A 22497-nucleotide genomic window follows, 5' to 3' on the forward strand; every position below is an offset into this window, starting at 1 on the left:
GACCTTCTAATTCTCAAATTCAGTGGACTCTTTGGCTCTCGTCTTTCTTAGCAGTTCACATAGCATTTCAACTCCTTGTTAAATCCTTTTCCTTTAGCTTCCACAATCCTACTTTCTCCTATCTCTCTCAACCCTGTCCACCCTAGCAATATTGGTGTTGGGTCAACAATATTAGTGGCCTTGGTTCCTTCTGGGTAATTTTTCCTACTGCCATAGTCTCATCTACTGCCATCTATATGCTCAGGACTCTGAAGCCTCCCTCTCCAGCCCAGATGTCCTCTTAATTTCTATATTTAGATCTAGCTGCCTACTGAAGACAGCCACCTGCCATTGACTGTCTCAAACTCTGCAGTCAAACTGAACTCCTACCTCTTCCAAGACCCACTCTTCTTCCTGTATTCCTGTCTTAGCGATAGGGCAGAGTAACACCCAACACCCAAGCTAGAAACCACGGAGTCACTGAAGACTCCTCTCCTTTGATCCACTCCACACCTGGATTCCTTAGCCAACGATTATAAAGCATGAACTACTGCAATGGACCCTTAAATGATATTACTACCCCAGTATACGTTCTTCTGATCCGTCTCCTGCAATGGTAACAAAAAGAGTTTTCTAAAATTGAATCTGATGTTTGCGTCCTGCTACAAATTCTTTTAAGAACCTTCGTTACCTACTAGATATAGCTCAAACTCCGTAAGTGTAGCATACAAAGCCCACTTCCTGGCCCCTACCCACCTCTCCAATACGTTATTTAATTGGCTGTAGTTCCTCGAAAGCACCGTGTTACCTTATACTTAAGCTTGTCTAGCTTGTTCCTTCTGTCTTGAGCAGCCCACTCCCTAACCATCTGGCGAACAATTTCTCAACTGACAGGAGAGAACTCAAGTAATTTCTTCTCTGCCGTCTCTCCTAAATCTCCCTGATAGACTCACTCCTCTGTGGCCTCCCTCCTTCATCACAGAAATCATAACTTGTTACCCTGGTACAATTATGGATTTACACGTCCGTCTCCTCCTACTCCTCTTACATGTTTTATGCATGTTTTATGCAATATGCTAGTGCCTATGATGCGATCGGTAATCAAGAAATGCATGCTGAATGAAACTGTAATTTTTAGCAAAAGAATGGAGAAGTGATACAAGCAAATTAAAAATATCGTTTGGCTTTAGGATATACATGATAATTTGGGAGACAAGCCTGTGTGGTTAATTGTATTTGGCTTACATTCGTATTTAAGTGAGCTTATATTGCTTAAACACACATTGACGAAGTGGAAAAAAATCACACTGGGGGCGCCTGGGAGGCTCAGTTGGTTAAGTGTCCAACTTCGGCTCAGGTCATGATCTCACCGTTTGTGGGTTTGAGCCCTGCGTCGGGCTCTGTGCTGACAGCTAGCTCAGAGCCTGGAGCCTGCTTCGGATTCTGTATCTTCCTCTCTCTGACCCTCCCCTGCTCACACTGCCTCTCTCTCAGAAATGAATAAAACATTTTAAAAAATTAAAAAAGAAAAAGAAAAACGCACAGGAGATATATCCTCAGTGCTCTGGTCACCTGCCCTCTCCCTGGCACCTAGTTCAGCTTCCTGTTTCTATACATACAGCCACTAGGTGGCGCACTCTTCTAGCCTGAAAATGAACTTAACTGGTTTGATTTTTTTTTTTTTTAAGTTTATTATTTAAACAATCTCTATACCCAACGTGGGGTTCAAACTCGCAGCCCTGAGATCAAGAGCCACTTGCTCTACAGACTGAGCCGGCCAGGCGCCCCATCCTTATTGGGTGTGACCACCAATTTCAACAAAACAAGAAGCCTTGGGAAATCAAAACCAATTCAGTTGTGTGGTGTTTGGTCCTGACGACCCCAGTCCCTCATACCTCCCTCCATTCCCATGTCCAAGGTGCAGGATAATGCTATAAATGGCCTCAACCAAAACAATTTTCCTAAGCTACATTTCCAGTAGCGAGCTTTTAATGTGCTGGCCAAAAAGGAGCAAAATCATTTCTCCCTCAAGAGCCACTATTCTCTATGCATGTATTTCCACTGGGAACTTTGAGGGGAACAGGCGGCTGACCAAGAATGGAACTGGGGTATTTCTGGGTCTCCCAGCTAAACACGTCATAATGTAACCCCACCTTTACCATAATAACTAGAATAGCTTAATAGCTGGAATTGGGCACACCTCTGCCCGTTGTTATCACTTCTACTTAATAGCCAAACGTGTTAATTTGGCCTTTTCTGGACTCTGGAGTAGTCAAATGGAAGGTTCAGGTATGGTGTGAAGTCAGTAGTGAAGAAGGCACACTCGAGGCACGAGGTCTGTCTCAGCTCACCGGGGAGCCATGGGCTTGGGTAGTACTGAAGAGTGCCTGCCATCTACTTGGCCTTGCCCCTATGCATCTACCTCCCCTCAGGAATCCTCTGGGGCAGCCTGGGTGATTAAAGACAGCATTCTGATCATAACACCATCCTAATTTTAATGACTTCGTTAAGACCGGGTGCTTTGTTTTTAAGAAAGAAACATGACACATTCTACCTTCATATTTTAATCTTCAGGACATCAAATTCTAGTAACTGAGAACTAGTTCTATACAATGGCCAGTTACGACAGAGCAATAAAAGGTGACAAGAAAGAAGATGGAAAGGAAAGGGAAAGTTTCTGAAAAGACAGTCCCATGTTTATGCCAGAGCACCCAGCCATGAAAATGGCCGCAAAAAAAAAAAAAAAAAAACAACAAAAACAACACACAAAGAGCACAAGATAAACACAGAAGACAGACAGAACCAGGGGAAAAGGAAAGAGGGAGAACTGCTCTCTTTATGGAAATGTACGGTACCATCATTATATTAAAGCGAGGGGTCGGCAAACTTTCACTGCTGTCATAACTGCCAGACAGTAAATCGTTCAGGCTTTGTGAGCCGTGTGCAACTACTCTATTCTGCTGCTGTTCTACTCTACGTAAGGAGGGCACTTAACATAAACACGCATATGTGTGAATGGGCACGGCTGTGTTCCAATAATTTTTTTTTTTAATAAAACTGTTGGTGGGATTTGCCCCACAGGCCATAGTTTGCCCAACCCCTGTACTGGGGGGCAGAAAGTACACGGAAAACAGAAATAGTCCGTTGTTACTTTCTTAGCCAAAAGCAGCCTCGACATCTGCTGGACCCCTGAGAAGTAAAATTCAAACTCCATTTAATAGGCATGTTTTTAAGATTTTTCAGAGTATATGCAAAGCAAATACTCTATTTGCCAACAACATTTTTAAGTATTTACGTTTCTATCAGGGATGAAAACACAAAAGTCCTTAAAACTTGGTCTAGCCTTACTGTGAGCAAAAAAAACCAAAACAATACAAAAATCCTGTGGACCTGTCATATCTTATTTTGCAAAAGGTTGCCACTGATGGCTTCCTGAGCGCCTGGCGGAGGAGGAGCACAGCATCGGCGCCCTCCTCTCTGGGGCTCGGCTTCCCCATGCTGGCCCTCAGGGCTGCATCGGACACGCACTCGCCCTACGGTGTCATCTGCATTCTCTCCAATGTCCAGGGTCGCAGGGGGAGTACCAACTGATGAAACGCCAGCGGATGCTGCCTGCTCGGAAGCGCCAGGCATTTGCCACGGCGAGCTCTGGGGGGCACGGCGCTCCCGCCCCAGCTCCTTCACCTCCTTATTCTGCTGTGTCTGCTGCCACCTCCAGCGCCGTTTCAGTGCCTCCTTCTCGGCTCCTTTCTCCATCAGCGCGTACAACGCTTTCCGCAACATCAGGTCCCGGTCGTGGAAACCCCACATGCCTGTGGCAGGGACACATATCAGCAGGACACCTTACCTCTACTTCGCTCCACTTATTAATTATGCTGTGCATACCCTAGCATGAAGGGGATCAGGCCGAGGGCCGGGTTCAAAGAAACCCCTGTGGCTTAGGGCAGAGGTACTTAATCGCGAAAGAAAAGCTGTTCCCACTCTGGACGTTCAGGAACATTCTAGTTCAGGAACTCTTGAGAACTTACAAGTGTACACCACACCCTACAAACTCCTGATAGAAAGCCCCTTCCTCCTGATGGAAGTCCAACAAACTCAAATACAGGGGAGCGGCAGGTAAGGTGGGGCTGGCACAAGGCAATTGGCATCAAAGCTGGAGGGTGGTTGAAAAATGGAGACTTTTTAAAGATCTAAGGCAAACCACACTGAATTATAAATAAGCGTTATAATTAAAGCAAATATCACAAAAACTGATGAAAACGTATCTTCTTTATATACCCAAAGCATAAATATTAAGCAGAGTGACACACCCAGCTCCATACGGCTTGGGAACTTGCTGCTCAGCACTTCTGGGCAGCAGCTCTCGGAGTGGGACCCAGGCTAAATCCTGGGTTCTCCGTAGGTTCTCTGAACAAGACCGAACGTCCAGGGCAGAGCTCTCCTCCACCCCCTCCTGCACGGCCACGTGCACATGCGCGCACACCGCATCATCACTTCTGCCTAAGATCAAGGTGCAACTCTATTGCTTTCTGAGGGTGTGGAGCCCCACTGTCAAGACTCACCCAGAGAGGCTGCATGTAGGAGGCAGTTTCCATCCCCAGTAGTGGCCAGAGGAAGAAGCCTCTGGCAGGTGGGGTCCACGCTCACCCACCAGTTCAGACGCCCTATAAAAGCAGGAGGCAAAGGAGAGGAGCAGGTTATCCACGAAGCCCTCCCCACCCACCTTGCTCTAAAACAGACTCCAAACTTGCCTCCACCCAAACATGGGCCGGAAGCCTACCCAGAATAAAACCATCTCTGCGTCTCCTTATATCTTCCTCACGTACACCCAGTCAATCAGAATCCAGAGAGCATGATTGGTTAGATCGGCAGTTCTTATGTGGGGACCGCTGATCTAACCCATATCCACGGGGACATTCAGCACTATCTGGAAGTGTTGTTCTCACAATGGGTGATGCTACTGGCATCTAGTGGGTAGACGCCAGGGAGATTGCTGAGCATTATATAACGTGCCAGGCAGCTCACAGGACAAAGAATTATCTGGTCCTAAATGTCAAAAGTGCTCAGATTGAGCAACTCTGGGTTAGATGATGAGGCCACAGTCGAAGGTTGAAATCCATGTTGGCTATCCGGTCAGGCTCTGACTCCCTCCCTCTGCCCAGGAGACCAGTGAATACTGTCCCAATGACTCTCAGCACCAATCCATCATCAGTAAAAGAAAAACGACCAAAGCGTGTACTCCAAGTGTCATGTAGATATCATCCGCATATGCGACAGCGTGTCAGCTTGCGGGTGGTGGGGCTTTAAAAGCATGAGTGACAGAGGTACCTGGAGGGCTCAGTCAGTTGGGCGGCCAACTTTGGCTCAGGTCATGATCTCACAGTTCGTGAGTTCGACCCCTGCGTCGGGCTCTGTGCTGACAGCCAGCTCAGAGCCTGAAGCCTGCTTCAGATTATGGGTCTCCCTCTCTCTCTGACCCTCCCCTGCTCACGCTGTCTAATAAATAAAATGTTAAAAAATAAAATAAAAGCATGAGCGACAAGCAAAGTACATGAAACACCTAAGAAAATGAGTCTCCATTCTGTACAGTCACCCACTATTGCCTATCCGTTACTCATATGAGGAAAATATTCTATGCATCATGCTTAGAAGGTGTCTCAAATTACTGAAAAGTCTGCAGAAAGAAAAACTGCCTATAATGTCACTAAGCCAGATAACTTGCTAACTTTTTTAAAAAGTATAAATAGATGCACATTGTTCCTATAGAAGGAGGGTACGGAGGAAAAATGAAAGCTTCTTACCCACGTCCCAACCCCCCAGCCCCAGTCTTTCTTCCAAGGGAGTTTTTTAGTACCCGACTAGCTTTTCCCAGAATTCCTGACAGCCCCACCCAATCATATTAACTATTTTTTTTTTTTTAAATTTATTTCTAGGAGAGAGAGAGAGACAGCGTGAGCAGGGGAGGGTCAGAGAGAGAGGGAGTCACAGACNCAGGGGAGGGTCAGAGAGTGAGGGAGTCACAGACTCTGAAACAGGCTCCAGGCTCTGAGCTGGCAGTGAGCACAGAGCCCGACGCGGGGCTCGAACCCACGAACCGCGAGATCATGACCTAAGCGAAAGTCGGACGCTTAACCGACTAAGCCACCCAGGCGCCCCTTAACTAATTTTATTTTTTATTTTTTAACTGTAACGTTTTATTTCTGAGAGAGAGAGAGAGAGAGAGAGAGAGAGAGCGAGCGCGTAAGTACCGGGGAGGGTCAGAGAGAGAGGGAGATACAGAATCTGAAACAGGCTCCAGGCTCTGAGCTAGCTGTGGCTCGAACCCACGAATCGCGAGATCATGACCTGAGCCCAAGCCGGATGCTCAACCAACTGAGCCACCCAGGCACCCCCATATTAACTAATTTTAACAACAATTTAAGACAAACACAATTGTAAAGGTAAATAAATGTTTCGGGAATGCTCCATGAAAACAAATGGAACTTTTAAACGAACCGCCATGCACGTCACCCACAGTCTGGGTCTCTCTGGTCACTAGGGTGTTCCAGAGCCGACTGTAATTCATATGTGCTTCTCCCCGGGTTTGCATGTTTAGGCACGGAGTACTGGGCCTCTCAGGTGCATATCCGGTTTCCCTCCCATCAAACAGGAAACTTCCAGAGGAAAGTGTCTAATTTGTGTCCTGAGAAGCAGCACCTAGGTCGGCACATGTTTCTCTGACTGACTCTGAACTCGGACTGCAGTCAGATCCCACAAGGAGACTGGAGGCTACCGGTCAAGGACAGCACCTCCACGTGGCTGCCTCCAGGGGAAGCAGAGGGAGGAGCCTGGGAAGAGCGGCGCCCACTGACCTGCCTGCTCCAAGGCAACCAACATGGACTGTTCAATGAGGTCTCTCTCTATGAAGCTGCGGAAGTCTTCGTTGTACACGGTGAGATCGGGAAGCTGGAAGGCACAGATGGGCATTTCCAGGGGGTGCTCACTGCTCCCGCCACCGCCCCCATTGGAGGAGACATGCGACCGGGCCAGGGAAACAATGCTGGAGCTGGCATGGGAGATGCCCCTAGACAGGCGTTTTTCTGCAACGAGAAACAGAGTCACCTTAGAACATACATCAGGCCAGAGAACTCTCCACCTGCCTGGTAACGGTTACCTCTTGACAAGGGTTACTACCTCTTCCAGTCAGGAGACAGCTGACTCTAACTGGCTACCACATCTCCCAACCCTCTTTCTCAAGCCAAATACAACTGGAGAAATCTAGAAAGCTGTATTTTTGCAAGCGCTTCTATTAGCACCAAACACACATTCCTCTTTCTACCCTTTTCACGAGAAGTTGCCTCAACTCCCCGCCCATGACTCTATCTTCTCTCATTTCCACTTCCCAATGTAAATAGGGACTCACTCATTTGGCAACTTGTCATTGGTTGGTAGGAAAAGGGGGGAACAGGGGAAGTGTGGTTTTCGTTTGGCCAGACTGAATCAAGTAATCCCTCTGATAATCCCCACTGTTTGGGGAATACAGGAAAGAAGTTCCATTATAGAAAATGATCGACAAACCTTACACATCCAGGAACTTTCTTATCTACCATCGAGATCATTTACTTATATTATTTACTACAACTTTTCTTGATACTCATATTTATCAGAAATCTATAGGTTCAGCCATTCTTACTTAACATGTGACAGAGAAAGACAATAATATAGGTAGTGCCCCAAATCATTTCATTTGTGTAGGTTCCAGGGGACTTGAGTTCCCCAGCAGATATTCTATGATCATAATCTGCTCAGTGTCATATCACAGTTCATTGGCATGACTTGAGTTACATCACAATTGTCAAAATCGCTAAAAATTGTGTCGGGAAGTAGTTCTTAATATAATACTTGCCAGAAATGACGCACAAAGTCAGTCAAGAGTTGGCTAAAGTCACTTTATCGTGATGTTCTTTTTTAAGCTATTTTTTTTCAGTATTTAAAAAGGACCATAAGCCCATGGTAAAAAATCAAAATACCATCAAGAGGTGTAAAGTATTACAAAGAAATCTCCCTCGTATTCAAAATTTCTGATCCCTTTCCCCGAAGCAAACTTTTGGATTCTTCTAGAATTTCTGATGCGCACAGAAGCACATATAACTTTTAAAATCGTTTTTAAAAACAAACAAGAACATACTATATAAACGCTACCGCATCTTACCTTTTTCTCAATAGGTTTCAGAGATGTTTCAAAAACAGCACATCAAGTCCTATTTAAATATTTCCAGTGGCCGCAGTGTCCTCCACAGCATAGAAGACTTTAATCTATTTTCCTGCTCCTCTATTAGTGGGCATTAAAGGTTGTTTTCAAGCTTTAACTTTTCCTTTTTTTTCCAAGCTTTAACTTCCCAGCTTTACGCTACATACGTGTATGTGTCTATTTACATATACGTGTATATATTTACTGAAAGGACGTGCACATATGCATATATGATACATGTCTGGAAATCAAACTGCTGAGTCAGAGTGAACACGCATTTTCAAATCTGGCTAGGTACTGACCAATATTCACCAAGAATGGCAGTGAGCCTTTGAAGTTTACCTTCACGTCTATTAGCACAACCACCAGATTGGTCTTCCTCTGTTTCTCTGCCAGTACCTACACAAGGCCTTGGCACAGATAACACTCCAGACGCAGTGAGGCAGTGCAGCGCCTGCATGAGGGTCATTCCCAGGACGCACCGGGACGCCCTGAGGCCAGCTCTGGTCAGTCTGGCAGGGGAGCAGGGGAAGAAGAGGCTCATCTCCAAAGGGTGACTCCACTCAGCGTCCCCTCTCTTCCCTCCCACTCCACCGATGGCAACACCCCTGAGTGAGCCCAGTACCTTGAACGATGTCATCCTGCCTCTGGAGGGCGGGCCGGGGGGGGCGGGCACACTCTCGATCAGAAAACCCTTTCTCGGGGGTCCTGGGGCCACTGCTCCCTTCGCTAAAGGGAGGCAGGTTCCCAGCATGGACTTGACGTAGCTGTTCAAAATCGCTGAGGGCGGCACTCACGTCCCAGTTCTTTCCTGGCAGGACACAAAGCAACAGGTACAGGGAAACTGAGGCAGGACACAGGACGGTCACTCAAACCACCGTCTCGAAACTAGCAGGCGTGTACTCACGAGCGCCTGTCACCCACCCTCCTGCTCTAACGTTCTTCATGAACACGTCGGTGCGCAGTCCCACAATTTCTTTTTTTTTTTAATATTTTATTTATTTATTTTATTTTTTTTTTAATTTTTTTTATTTATTTCTGAGAGAGAGAGAGACAGCGTGAGCAGGGGAGGGTCAGAGAGAGAGGGAGACACAGAATCTGAAACAGGCTCCAGGCTCTGAGCTGGCAGTCAGCACAGAGCCCGACGCGGGGCTCGAACCCACGAACCGCGAGATCATGACCTAAGCGAAAGTCGGACTCTTAACCGACTAAGCCACCCAGGCGCCCCAATATTTTATTTATTTTTGAGAGAGAGAGAGCGTGAGCAGGGGAGGGTCAGAGAGAGGGGGAGACACAGAATCCGAAGACAGGCTCCAGGCTCTGAGCTGTCAGCACAGAGCCTGACGTGGGGCTCGAACCCACGAACCGCGAGATCATAACCTGATCCGAAGTCAGACGCTTAACCGACTAAGCCCGCTGGGCGCCCCTCACAATTTCTTATTTACTTGTTGTCTATTGCCTAAGTCAGCTCTGTGAGCACTGACTTTGTCCCTGGACCGAAGGGGCCCACACAGACCTAATGACCTTGTTTTACGGATAAAACAGAGGAAGCGTAAAGAAAGAATGACCTGCCCAAATGCACAGCTAGTTTGCACCAGGGACAAGTATGACGAAAGCCCAGGTCTCAGTTCCGGAACTCAGAGAGTTCTTAGCCGAGCTGTGCTGTGCGATGTCCTAAGCCATCTGAAACTGTATACAAAGGTACAGGGACATGCGTTCTTCTACAGAAAGAGCTGGCAGCTGCCATCAGATTATCAGAAGGAATTGTTAACGGCCCTCAAATGTAAGAATCACTACTCTACTGAAGAAAAGATCCTACATGGTAGATTTATCATAAGATTTTTCTGTTACTTTCTCCAGTTATGTTACTCAATAAATCACGTTACAGCATAATCGTTCACACTTCTTTCTCTTCTATTCCATCTGCTACCTGCTTAATTCAATTTCTATCACCCAGTGTCCCACCAATCCACTCTAAAGTATCCCGTGAGATTAATCTTTTTATTTAAAAAACTTTTTTTAATGTTTTATTTATTTTTGAGAGACACATAGAGACAGCGTGAGCAGGGGAGGGTCAGAGAGAGAGGGAGACACAGAATCCGAAGACAGCTTCCAGAACAGAGCCTGACGCAGGGCTCGAACCCATGAACCATGAGATCATGACTTGAGCTGAAGTCAGATACCCAACTGACTGAGCCACACAGGTGCCCTAGATTAATCTTTTTAAAGCACAGTTCTTTTTTTGTTGTTGAGAGAGAGTGCAAGTGAGCAAGGGGCAGGAGGGGAAGGGGAGACAGAGAAAAAGAGGGAGAGGGGGAGAGAGGGGAGGAGTAGGGGAGAGAGAGAGAGAACCAGGGCTCATCTGAAGTGGGGCTCATGTTCACCTGTTGCGAGGCACAAGCTCACCCAATGTGGGATTTGAACTCACGAACTGTGAGATCATGACCTAAGCCAAAGTCAGATGCTTAACAAATGAGCCACCCAGGTGCCCTAAAGCACAGTTCTGATCATTTCAATTCCACAATCAAAATCGCTAATTGCTTGCCACTGCCTACAGAATAAATGCTAGACTCCTGTGTCTGACATTCAAGGCTTTCTATGACCTGGTCTACTTTTTTTTTTTTTTTTTTTTTTTTTTTTACATTTATTTATTTTTGAAAGACAGAGTGAGACAGAGTGCAAGTGGGGGGAAGGGCAGAGAGAGTAGGAGACACAGAATCCAAATCAGGCTCCAGGCTCTGTCTGACCAAGCTGTTGTGGGGTTCGAACCCACAAACCACCGAGATCATGACCTGAACCAAAGTCGGACACTTAACCGACTGAGCCACCCAGGCGCCCCTATGACCTGGCCTACTTTTCCAGGCTTTTCTCTGTGCTTCAATTTCCCTGGCTATGAAAATGGAGATGATTCCATGCAGGGTTGTTACGGAGACAAATGAATTAAAAGCCCTGATTCACAGAAAGCTTCATATATGTCTTTATTGCTTGGTGCTGTGATGTCTTGATATTATAATTCTCCGGTTAAGCTGCCTGAATCATTAATGCCTAATGAATTTACTTCTGAACCATTACATTCACGTCTTCCAACTCCCTTTGCTCACACTGCTTCGGTCATTCGGCCCCTTTGCCGTACCCACAAACATGCTAACACGGCTCCTGCCTTTACATTTCCCACACCTATCCCACTGCCGGGGGGCTCCTTCCCCAATTTATCTACATGGACCACGCCTCGTCTTCTTCAGGTATCTGTTCAAATGTCACAGTCCTAATTAGGCCAGCCTTGACCACCCAAGTAAAAGTCACGAGCTATCTCACCATTTCCCTTCCCACTTCCCACAGCACTTTGTCCCCCGTGACATACTTTACACTGACGTGGTTGTCGTGTTTATTACCCGGTGACTGTCTTTCCTGCCAGCATGTTAAGGCCGGCAATTTTTGTTTGCTTTGTTTTATTCAAGCACCTAGAACCTGGTACACGGCAGGCATTTCATAAATATTTGTTGGAGGATGGAGGACTTTTTTCCTGGCTCAACAGATGAACGAATGAACGGTTGCCACACGGCTGGAAATAGAGAATGCCGCACGGAACCCTGGCTCTGTGTTTCCATCTGGGCGGTAAGCTCCTCCAGTCAGGCCCTCCCAACAACCAACTTGTCCAAAACTGAATGCCCGTCAGCCTCCTTCCTAAGACCTGCTTCGTCTCCTGCTACATTCCCCAAATTGGTAATGGCATCACAAGTCCTCCAGGCCAGAAACTTCCATCGTCTTCAGCTCCTCAGCTCCTCGCTACTCAACTAGACACCTGCTCTTCCCTTACTACCTAGTCAGGACCCACCTCTCAAATCTGTTCTTTCCTGTCCGTGTCTATTGTCACCTCTCAAATCTGTTCTTTATGCTACAACCAAAGCCAGCTTTGAAAGAAAAAGCAAGAGAGAAAGACAGAGGCAGGGGGGAAAAATGAGGATCAGGCCCTCTGATTTCCCTTCTAAATTCTATCTTTAAAAAAATTTAATGTTTTATTTATTTCTGAGAGAGAGAGAGAGACAGCGTGAGCAGGGGAGGGTCAGAGAGGGAGGGAGACAGAATCCGAAGCAGGCTTCAGGCTCTGAGCTAGCTGTCAGCACAGAGTCTGATGTGGGGCTCGAACTCACGAACCATGAGATCATGACCTGAGCCAAAGTCAGACACTTAACTGACTGAGCCACCCAGGCGGCCCCTAAATCCTATCTCCAATCCGTCCACTTCTCTCTCTGCTGCCCCAGCACCACTGCCATCGCTCACCTCCGCTGTGGCAACTTAACTGGGTTGACTGCTTCCCTAGCCACGTTCCAGTCTGTTCTATATCCTTCAACCGAAGCCCAAGTCCAACCACGTCACTCCCCTGACTACAACCCTTCCCCAGCGTCCTACTGAACACAGAATGCAATTTAAACTCCCCCCCCCCCAGCACCGTCTACAAAGACCCCATAGTCTGCTTGCTGCCGCTCCACCCATTTCCTACCACTCTCGCCCCACTCCTCCTCCTCGTGCCCAACTCCCTTCTACCTTGGGGTCCTTGCAGAAGCTTCTGTGTCAACACTCTCATCTCCGTCCTTTGTCTTGCTACTCCCACGCGCCCTGTCGGGCTCAGCTCAAATGCCACTTTCTCAGAAAGCCCTTTCTGTATCCTATATCTAAATTAGGTTTCTCTCTTATACTTCCAACTCAACTTTTCCTTCATAACACAGAAGTGTGGGGGTGTGTGCACGCGCGCGAGAGAGAGCGAGAGTGAATGGGAGGAGAGAGAGTAGATAAATATTCATTGTAACGGGATTGTTAAGAGTCAGCCTCTGAAACCAGATTGCCTGAGTTCAAGCCCTACTTAACCTCCCGGAACCGCAGTTTTTAAACCTGTAAAAGTGGGATAATAAAACCTATAATACAGAGTAACCACAAGAATAAAGCGATGTCACCTCAAGGACCTCACACATACTGAATACATACAGCATTCGACACATGCTACAAGAGGAAGAGGAAGCATGTGAGCTGAAGCCTGAAGGATGAGGAGAATTCTGGGAGGCTAGGGAAGGAAGAGACACCGCAGGCTTCGAAAACAATGTGACCAGGGAAAGGTGACAAGTTGGACTGGGCCGAAACATACAAAAGTGGCAGGAAGTAAAAGGGAAAGTGCCAGCCAAGGGCAGAGTCATCCTGAATTAGCACACTGGGGTTTGAACCTGGACCTTCCACTTCCTAACTAACAGGGAGAAGCAAATGTCAAATGGCCGCATGTCACTAAGGGCTAACAGTCTAAAACATCAGACTGGATGCTAAGAACCTGCTGCTGCCCCACCAACCTACCCACGTGTAGCATTATCTACTTCCATCATCAAAAAACATCTGTTAATTATGACTCCAAACAAAGAATCCTACTGACATGATTCCAAGCCTTGAGGATCTTAAAGTTTAGAATGTCCACACTTAGGTGTACACGCAGATATGAGTAAACAAAGGCAGCAAAATGAGAACGTTAACTGAACTCACTCTACAAAGAACCATCTAGACAAATTAGGGAGGGAAAGAAACAAAACTGTATGATTACAAACACGAAAACCCAAAAGTCATTTTTATAAAGAGGAAGGCTTACAGACCTAGAATTATGCTTTTCGTAGACAAACACAAAATTTCACTTGCCTTAACACAGCACAAATTGACACTTGAGAAAGCTACCCCAAACATTCAAGGTAAAGAGGGAACTTTGCATTTTAAAACATTTGTCACACACAGAAAGTTTTTAGAAGCAACTTCAATGGAAGGCCTGCTGTACACGAAGTATCTTTCTGATCAACCTTAATGTTCCAAGTCATCCTTATAGCATATTATTTATTTTTTTAATTTTTCATAATGTTTATGTATTTTTGAGAGAGCGAGCACATGTGCGCAAGCACAAGCGGGGGAGGGGTAGAGAGAGAGGGAGACAGAATCCAACGCAGGCCCCAGGCTCTGAGCTGTCAGCAGAGAACCCGATGTGGGGCTCGAACTCCCAAACCACGAGATCATGACCTGAGCCGAAGTCGGATGCCTAACTGTCTGAGCCCCCCGGGGTGCCCCAACTAGAGCCCTTGCCTTTCCCTCTTCTCATGCTCCCCCTCACAACTCCTTACCTTCCAGGAGGTCTCGGGCCAGCCCAGGCTCTGCGCCTGTGGAACGGACAAAATCCGACAGGACAGCATCCATGTCCAGGGTCATGTGATCATTAAGTACTTTCAGGCAGCTGAGATAGGGTGGACATAGATCAAAACTCAGCCCTCCACCTGAGGAGGAAATAGACACAGAAGGCTCACATTACGCTGGGACAGGATGATCCCGGCCCGGTTTCGGCAGCTTCCTAACCAAATGGGGAGCCTATCCTGCCTCCTTCATTTCATTTGAATTCATTACAAAGAGCAACATTTACTTTCCTAATTCCTCATTAATTTCTTAACTACTAAATTAATCATGGAACTCAATGTCACTTTCGAGGCTTTTCTTCTACCTTTCTGGAGTACTCCATCTGCCTCCATCGGTCTGTTCATCCAAACTCCTAGTGGGAAACAGCAGGCTACCACCCTGAAGAGACCCCCACCTTGTTTATTTCCTTCCTGGCTTTCGATGCACCCTGAAATAATTTTAGTTAGTTGCTGTCTCGTCTCCTGCTCTAATATTTAAGTTTCTTGAAAGCTGAGTGCCTGTGTGTCTTGTTCACTAGTATGTCCTCCACATGTATCGCCTGGCATGGTGCCTGGCATACAGGCCCTCATTAATATTTGCTGGACGAACGGAGGAGCAACGAATGAATACTATACACTGAATCACTTCAGAGCGCACTAGGGTTCCAAGGCGGGCTGAGGACACGGAAGGAGCAAACAGACCACTAAAACTACTCAAAATGAAACAATAAGCTATTATGCAAGGCAGAGTAGAGATCCCAGAGGTACACAGAAGTCCGTTTTTGTCCATTAACTTCATGAACCCAGGAAACATGCCTCTCTCCACCCAGGACAAATGAACTGAATACGTTCACCTGAAAAAGATCTCCTCTTGCAGACTTGACTTTGGCAGAAATTCTGTCCCTGACCTGATAACCTGGCACTGATCCACGTTCCTCTGAAGTTAGCAGACTCAGCCGAGGAAGCAAGAGCAAAGCGAAGAACAACCTCTAGCCAAATGCCGCCACATGAGACAGGTTTACACTCCTCTAGAGAAGATGGCTTGCTCCCGAGGAACCGTAACACATGTTTTACTCATAGTTGTAACCCCAACACTCAACGTACCATCTACAAATATTGAGGCAGTCGATAAATGCCTGAGTAAAAGGTTAAAAGATGAAGTGGACCTCCGCACCAGCCGCCACCAAACCAACCAGTTTTCGGCTCAACTTAGCAGATGAGAAATTCCAGGGTCCCTCACACTTCATATAATCCCTCTATTTCTAGATGGTCCCAGTCCATCTTCCCAAGTTTCAGACACTCTACCTTCTGAAGAGACATCATCTGTACCGTCACTACTTCCACCACCTCTGTATCGGAGGATTTTCACCCACACCTGTATACGCTGGCTGGGTGGCTTCGGCCAAATCACTTTTGGGGTTTCAGTTGCCTAGGTCTGCATTTGATGACCTCCAAGATCCTTCCGGGTTTAAAAAATAATGAACCGCTAGAGCCTGACATGATCCTGACACTCTCCTTTAGTCTACACACTACCAACGTCTAACTTCCTTCCATTTCACTATCGCGATGGTCAGAAAAGGCTGCCGATGCATACGGAACTTTTGGCCCGACTTCCCTCACATTCAAACTGTCAAGTTAGAAATTCATTTCTTACCATTTATACTGGAGAGTTAAATTCCTTCAGGATTCATACATGAACGAGTGGCTTCCCCCTCCCCCGAGACAGACGAGAATTTCTTCTCCGAGCCCATTTGGTCCCTGTTTTTGAGGCCACAGGAGATGGTTGTAGCCAAAGTGTGACTAATGCCCAGCCAAGGGCAGAGCTGCAAAATGAATTTCAATCTTCTCTCTTTGGAAAAAAATATATGAAGGAACTTAGGACGGCCACTTGAATATCCTGAAAGAATGCGGGAGACACATGATAATCATGCACATAGCAGCCAGCAGTCCAATGCTTGGCAGAGGAGAGGTGACTAAGTCACACACGAGTCGGCAATTTCCCAGCCAGACATGGGCGCCCGGGACTAAGGCACCAGTGAAAACCATCTCTGCCATCCCATGGCATCAGAGACCTCGTCTGCCAACAGAGTAGGTCATTCTTTTCAAAAATTAGTTCTGAAACATAATCCAGAGGCCCAACATTACCTAGAATGACTGGCTAAAAAATTCAAATTGCTAAACCAAACGTTCTTGGCAGCACATTCTTCTGCTTGCTGCCTCCAGGTGCAGCCCCCGACTCCACCCAAACCCCACCTGCCAGGAGAGGACAGTGGCTTTTGTTACATCACCACCAAAGCAGCCTTGAGCTTCCCAAATTCCAAGTAGGAAATACCCGTGACACAGGTGAAGACACATAGTCCTCAGCAATGTGGTGCACATGAAGCAAGTAAAGTAAACGCTGGCTTTCAAACTTTCCCACAAAGCAGAGGAGGCACTCAAACGTTTGTTGATTGAATGGTGTTTAGACAAATCTCAACTGGAATCAAAACCCTCCAATCCTCCAAGTGCACAGACTTTAGAGATTATGTAATCCAGTGTCTGTCCCTGTTGCGGGAACCCTTCTATTGCATCTCTGACAGAGAAATCACCGGACACCACGCAGATGCAAGCTCTGATGGAGAACTCGTTCCTCCGCCACCGTGTGTGCCACGTGTCCGTCTTCTTGCTGGACAGCTCTAATTGGTTATGACGTGCTTTTCTGAACTAAATCACCAGCCCACCTCCCTCTGTAATCTTCACATAATGGCCTTTGTTCTCTTCTCTGGAAGAATAAAATCTACTCCCAAGAATGATGGCATTTTCACAGAAAAGGATTAGAGAAAGCGTTTCTTCACACACACATGGGTTGTTTACAAACAAGGAACAAATAAGGCTTGAAAAGTCAGGTGGGTCGCCCAAAGTTTGAACCCAGATATTTTGGACACAGGCTCTCTCTACCGCACCACACTGCCCCCCTCCAAGGCACTATGGCGTTACTGAACCCCAAACAATGCTGATTCTTACCCACTGAATTCTTTCACCATAGGAAAGGGTGGAGCCTATCTCTCATATTTATTAAAGGCCTATACTCCTGCCTTCTATTGCCCTCACTTTATATCCTATCATTTTCCTTGGCAACTTCAACTCCCATCCAACAATCCATCCAACTGTTTCTGCCAGAAGAGTTTCATAGTCTCATCAAACGCTAAGACCTTCAGCTCCACCCCAACACCTCAGTCCTGGGCCCTGCCATCTCCTAAAAGGACTCTACCTCTATGTCTTCAACCTCCCACGCCTTACTTTGGCTACAACCTTGTCTTCCTTCCAGCCTTCCCTCTCTACTACTAAACCTGCTCTCTTAATTCAAGATAACCTCACCTCAGACTAAGACGTTCAATTTTTTTTTTTTTTTTACAAATAGTTTATTGTCAAATTAGTTTCTACATAACACTCAGTGAGACGTTCAATTCTTTAACCACCTTATTCACAAATTCAACAAAAATTATGGAGTGCCTACTATGTGCACTGTGGTCAGGATTAGAAAGGCAACAATGAACTAGATAAGATACAATCTTTATCCTCACAAAGATTCCAGTCTGGAGGGGGGAAAACCCCATAAAATTGTACAGAATATCATAACAAAGAAATGCTCGAGAAATGGGTGTTATCTCCTACGGGGAGTCAGAAAACGCTTTCCCAAGGAAGTGATTTTACACCTAAGGACCAAAGAATGAGTAAAAATTGGGGCACTTGGGTGGCTTAGTCGGGTAAGCGTCCAACTTTCGCTTAGGTCATGATCTCGCGGTTCGTGGGTTCGAGCCCCTCATCGGGCTCTGTGCTGACTGCCAGCTCAGAGCCTGGAGCCTATTTCAGAGTCTGTATCTCCCACTCTCTCTGACCCTCCCCTGCTCACGCTGTCTCTCTCTCTCTCTCCTAGAAATAAATATTAAAAAAAAAAAGAATGAGTAAAAATTAGAGACAAAATGGGAAAGAAAGAATACTCCAGAGAAAAACTGGCTCAACGTTCTGCGGCAGGAAGAAACACAGAGGTGAGAATGGTATGAAATGAGGATTAGGAGGGGCCTAGTGACCCTGTTAAAGATTGAGATTTTATCCTAGAAGTAATGAGAAGCCACTGAAGGGACGTTAGTAGGGACAGGACATGATAAGATTTGAAATATCAAAAGATCCACCTGGCTGTAGTGGGAAGAAGACTGTGGAAGGAGCACATGGCTCTAAGGAGAGTTGGCTGGGAAATTATCGCAAAGACATGATGGTGAGCTGGACTAGGATGACGGCAGTGACAAATGAGAAAAATGGAGAGATGTCACTTTGTCCCTTCTTGCCTAACTGCATATGAACCCAAAGACTGGTCACTAATTTTCCTGTAAAAGCCTAGCTCTGCTCTCCGTCTAGCCCATCGGCCCAACCTGGACGGCTCCCACATTCCACTTCTCTGCTCTCTGAGGCTACTGAGTGAGACAAGATCACATAACCACGCAGGGCCACCCAACTGCAAAAAAATGCTATCCAGTCTCATTACTTTCAATGAAACCCCGCTGTCTTCTGCTTGCTTCTGACCAATCTTCCCAGCTACTAACACCACCTCCACCATTCTCCTACCCAATCCTTACCGCCTCCCGGACTCCTGACACGCGACCTTGCCTCCGACTTCACAGAAAAAAATTATGAAACGAGGCAAGAGGAATTCCTTCAGGTTCCCCCACCCCCCACCCCCATGCCCCTGCCTGCCGGTGGCTTTTCTCCCTCATCCTGCAAAACTCCTTAAAACTGACTACATCCATCGATGCTACTTTCTCACCTTGGCGGAGTGCTCATCCTACCAAAATGTACTTCCGTTGAAGGAGAGCGGCACTGACTTACAGTAAGATCGTCACAATTCTCCTCCCTGCTTATCTGAAGTGTTCTCTTGTAGCACTCGATACTGCTCACTCTTCCTGCCTCTCTGGCTCTGTGTCCTGGCCCCCTTCGCGGACTCCTCTTCCTGTGCCTGCACCAAAGGTTAGTAGTGCACCCCAGGCTCTACCTCAGGCCTCATCTTCTTTTCAATCACCTCCACGAGAAACTTCATTTGTCTCCCTGAGCACTCAAATGCCGATGACCCCAAATGTATTCACAGCCCCACACTCTCCGCCTCGCCTGGGAAGCCCACATGCACTTTGAACTCAACACATAAGAACATGAGCTCATTCTCTCAGCTCTGTCCTTCCCCCTTTCAAACTACCCTCTTCCAGTATGCCAGTGCTAGCAAAGGGAACCCGCGGGGCCCCCATCTCCAATCACAAAAGCCTGGGAGCCACTGGACTGCGCTCTTAACTTATCCTCATTCACAACAGTCCTTGAGGACCTTCTACTCATTTTACCTTTAGAATTTCTCAAATCCGTCCCACACTTTCCATAAGCTCCAACTCTTTTATTCTCTCTCAGGTTTTCATAACCTGGACTCCAGAAGTAACTTCCTAGTTTCTCCCTCCTCCTCTCTCCAGTCATCGACTGCTTATGGGGGAGGGGGGGTGGTGATCAATCTAAAACGCAGTATATATTGGGGCGCCTGGGTGGCTTAGTCGGGTAAGCGTCCGACTTTCGCTTAGGTCATGACCTCGCGGTTCGTGGGTTCGAGCCCCGCATCGGGCTCTGTGCTGACTGCCAGCTCAGAGCCTGGAGCCTGTTTCAGAGTCTGTCACTCCCTCTCTCTCTGACCCTCCCCTGCTCACGCTGTCTCTCTCTCCCTCCTAGAAATAAATAAAAAACATTAAAAAAAATTTTAAAACGCAGTATGTATTATATCTCATGGCTCTAACTTCTTCAACGCCTAACGCTAAGACTCCTTCACTATGCGGCTCTCCCTAACCCCCCTGCCTAATTCACCTGCTGCCATTCCCCTTTCTGTCCTGGTAGTTCCCCAAGTACACCTTGTGCTCACGTTTCAGTCCCTTTGCCCACGGTACCCCTGTGCCTGGAACGACTTATAGTCTAGCAGGTGAATTCTTATCTCTTCTATAAGACTAACTTGAGCTAGTCATTTGCAAAACATTCTCTGGCTTCCCAACCTAAATTGCCCACTGCCTCCCTCCTTGCTGCTCCACCTGGTACTCTACTGCTATTATATTTTTTATCATACCAGAGTACTTGTGTTTATTTACATGTTTGTCTCCAACACACACACACACACACACACACACACACACACCTATGGAGGATAACCAGATAATGAGTGTTGTAAACAGGCAAGTCTAAAACAGTGGTCATTGTAAAGACATGTGCTTGCTATACAATCTTATTTGCAACAAATTTCTCTTCCTAAATACCATTTAACTCGGACTAATATTACACTCTGTCGGCATGTTCTGAGTGCCCAACCACTCAGAACAGAGAAAAATGACCCCAAATTAAATACCGATTATAGATAACAGAGTTATGTTAAAATGCCTGAGAAACTACTGACCCTACATTTTCTCGTCTCCCGCATTCCCCCCGAAGTGTCCGCACTCTCACATTATCCCCCTCTCCCAGTTCCTGGGATGCTCTATAGCTGTGTCTGAGACCCCTCCAAGTCCTCCCAAAACTCACTGGAAAACCACAACATTCAAGACTGTCAATAATTTTCAAAGGTCAGAGCCTCCTCCATGTCTGTGATGTCAGTCCCCAGGAATTCAGACAAGGAGAAAGAGGAGGGACAAAAAGCCTTAGAAATGTCACCCAATTCTTGATTAGGTGGGAGGGAAAATGAAAGACTCTGTTGGCGGATTGTTTTTAATTAATATGGATCCCTCCAAGTGAAAGAGACAAAATATAACCTTCTTAGAAAAAAAGAGAACATTCCATACTAAAGAGACATACTATGTAGACCTATGTTACAACCCAGAAATGATAGTAAGATGCATCTAAAAGGAAAAAAAGGAAGTGAAAGGAAGTAATATGCGTTAAAGCTTCAGACATTATGTCACTTTAACTTCCGAGAGACACTAAGAGGTGTATTTGTACCTTGAACCCTACGTTATAGGTGAAGTTGCTAACGCTCACAAAGGTTAGGGAGTCCGTTCAAAATTACCCAGGTAAGAAGCGGCAGGACCAGGGTCCTCATGAACCCAGCCTACGGGACACAGCAACAGACCCTGCATCACAGCACACCCGGTCGCGGGCGGAGGACAGAGAAAGCACGTGCCCTTCACCCACATGCAAGTCCACCCTCCCTGTTTCGACTCCTTTCAACACCACGCTGGGAGAGAAATGGCTCTGGATTCAGACAGATCTAGTTCAAACCCCAGTCTGCTAGTAAGGGCTATGTTAGCATGGGTAAGTAAGGTAACCATTCTGTGCCTCCATTTCTTCATGTATAAAACAGGGAAAGATCTGTGTCTCGGACCACTTGGCAGGATTAAATAACTGCAGATACGTTAGGGCAGTGCCAAACACACACAGTAAGTCCTCAAAAAAGGTCAGCTGCCTTCCTCCTGCCTCAGTTCCCCCCCATACTCTGCCTCACTCCACCGCTGCCCAATTCAGCCCCTGGGAGTTTTCCCCCGAAAGCTCTCGCTGCTCCTCCCAAACCCCCCCCCCCCCCCGGCCCTGGGTCCCACAGCCATTTCCAAGGCACAGTCACCACACGGCACACAGGACCGAGTTTGTCATTCCCATGCTGGTGTCTTTCAACGCCTTGAGCCTCAAAGAAAACATCACAAAGGGACTCCTTCGGTTGTACCTTCCATCAGGTGGTCTCTCAAAAGTAACCACAAAAGAAAACTACCTGTCCTCTCCTAGACACACACACAGCTGAACAGTTCATTTATTCCCAAATTTTCAGCAAATTCACACATCATCACAAAACCCTGATGTCTTAATCTACCAGTCCATCCTTCCCCCACCTTTCCCCCTTACTACTCTACTCCTTCTGGATTCAAAGAGTTTAGAATATTCTCTTAATTTCATGCATGTTTTCTATTTTTCAGGGGGAAAAATATGTTTACATCTCTTCCTCCTCACCTGGCACAATTCCGGGCGGTTTTCCTCGCCCACTACAGTGTGCCCCCAAGGAATCTTCACTTTCTCTCCCTTAATCCAACTTAAAGAGAAAAAACCCGACCCCCAAAAAACTCTATC

General features: G+C 46.7%; 1 protein-coding gene across 5 annotated transcripts in view; it reads right to left on the reverse strand.

Annotated features, from left to right (window-relative positions):
• Nucleotides 1-22497, reverse strand: part of OTUD7B (OTU deubiquitinase 7B) — a 51463-nt gene that overhangs the window by 6969 nt on the left and 21997 nt on the right. For 4 of the 5 annotated variants that reach the window (XM_039246301.1, XM_039246299.1, XM_039246302.1 and 1 more), the window contains exons 2-6: nucleotides 14353-14502; nucleotides 8835-9020; nucleotides 6831-7058; nucleotides 4542-4643; nucleotides 3664-3791 (exon numbers count right to left, since the gene is read on the reverse strand). In XM_039246301.1, the coding sequence (XP_039102232.1) occupies nucleotides 3664-3791; nucleotides 4542-4643; nucleotides 6831-7058; nucleotides 8835-9020; nucleotides 14353-14437 (729 nt within the window). In that variant the 5' untranslated portion in view covers nucleotides 14438-14502. Of the gene's footprint in view, nucleotides 1-3663; nucleotides 3792-4541; nucleotides 4644-6830; nucleotides 7059-8834; nucleotides 9021-14352; nucleotides 14503-16051; nucleotides 16279-22497 lie in introns of those variants that run through there. The other variant, XM_039246300.1, reaches the window with a different exon arrangement.

Source organism: Hyaena hyaena, unplaced genomic scaffold, assembly GCF_003009895.1.
Source record: "Hyaena hyaena isolate Hyena2069 unplaced genomic scaffold, ASM300989v1 scaffold_284, whole genome shotgun sequence".
NCBI lineage: Eukaryota > Metazoa > Chordata > Mammalia > Carnivora > Hyaenidae > Hyaena > Hyaena hyaena.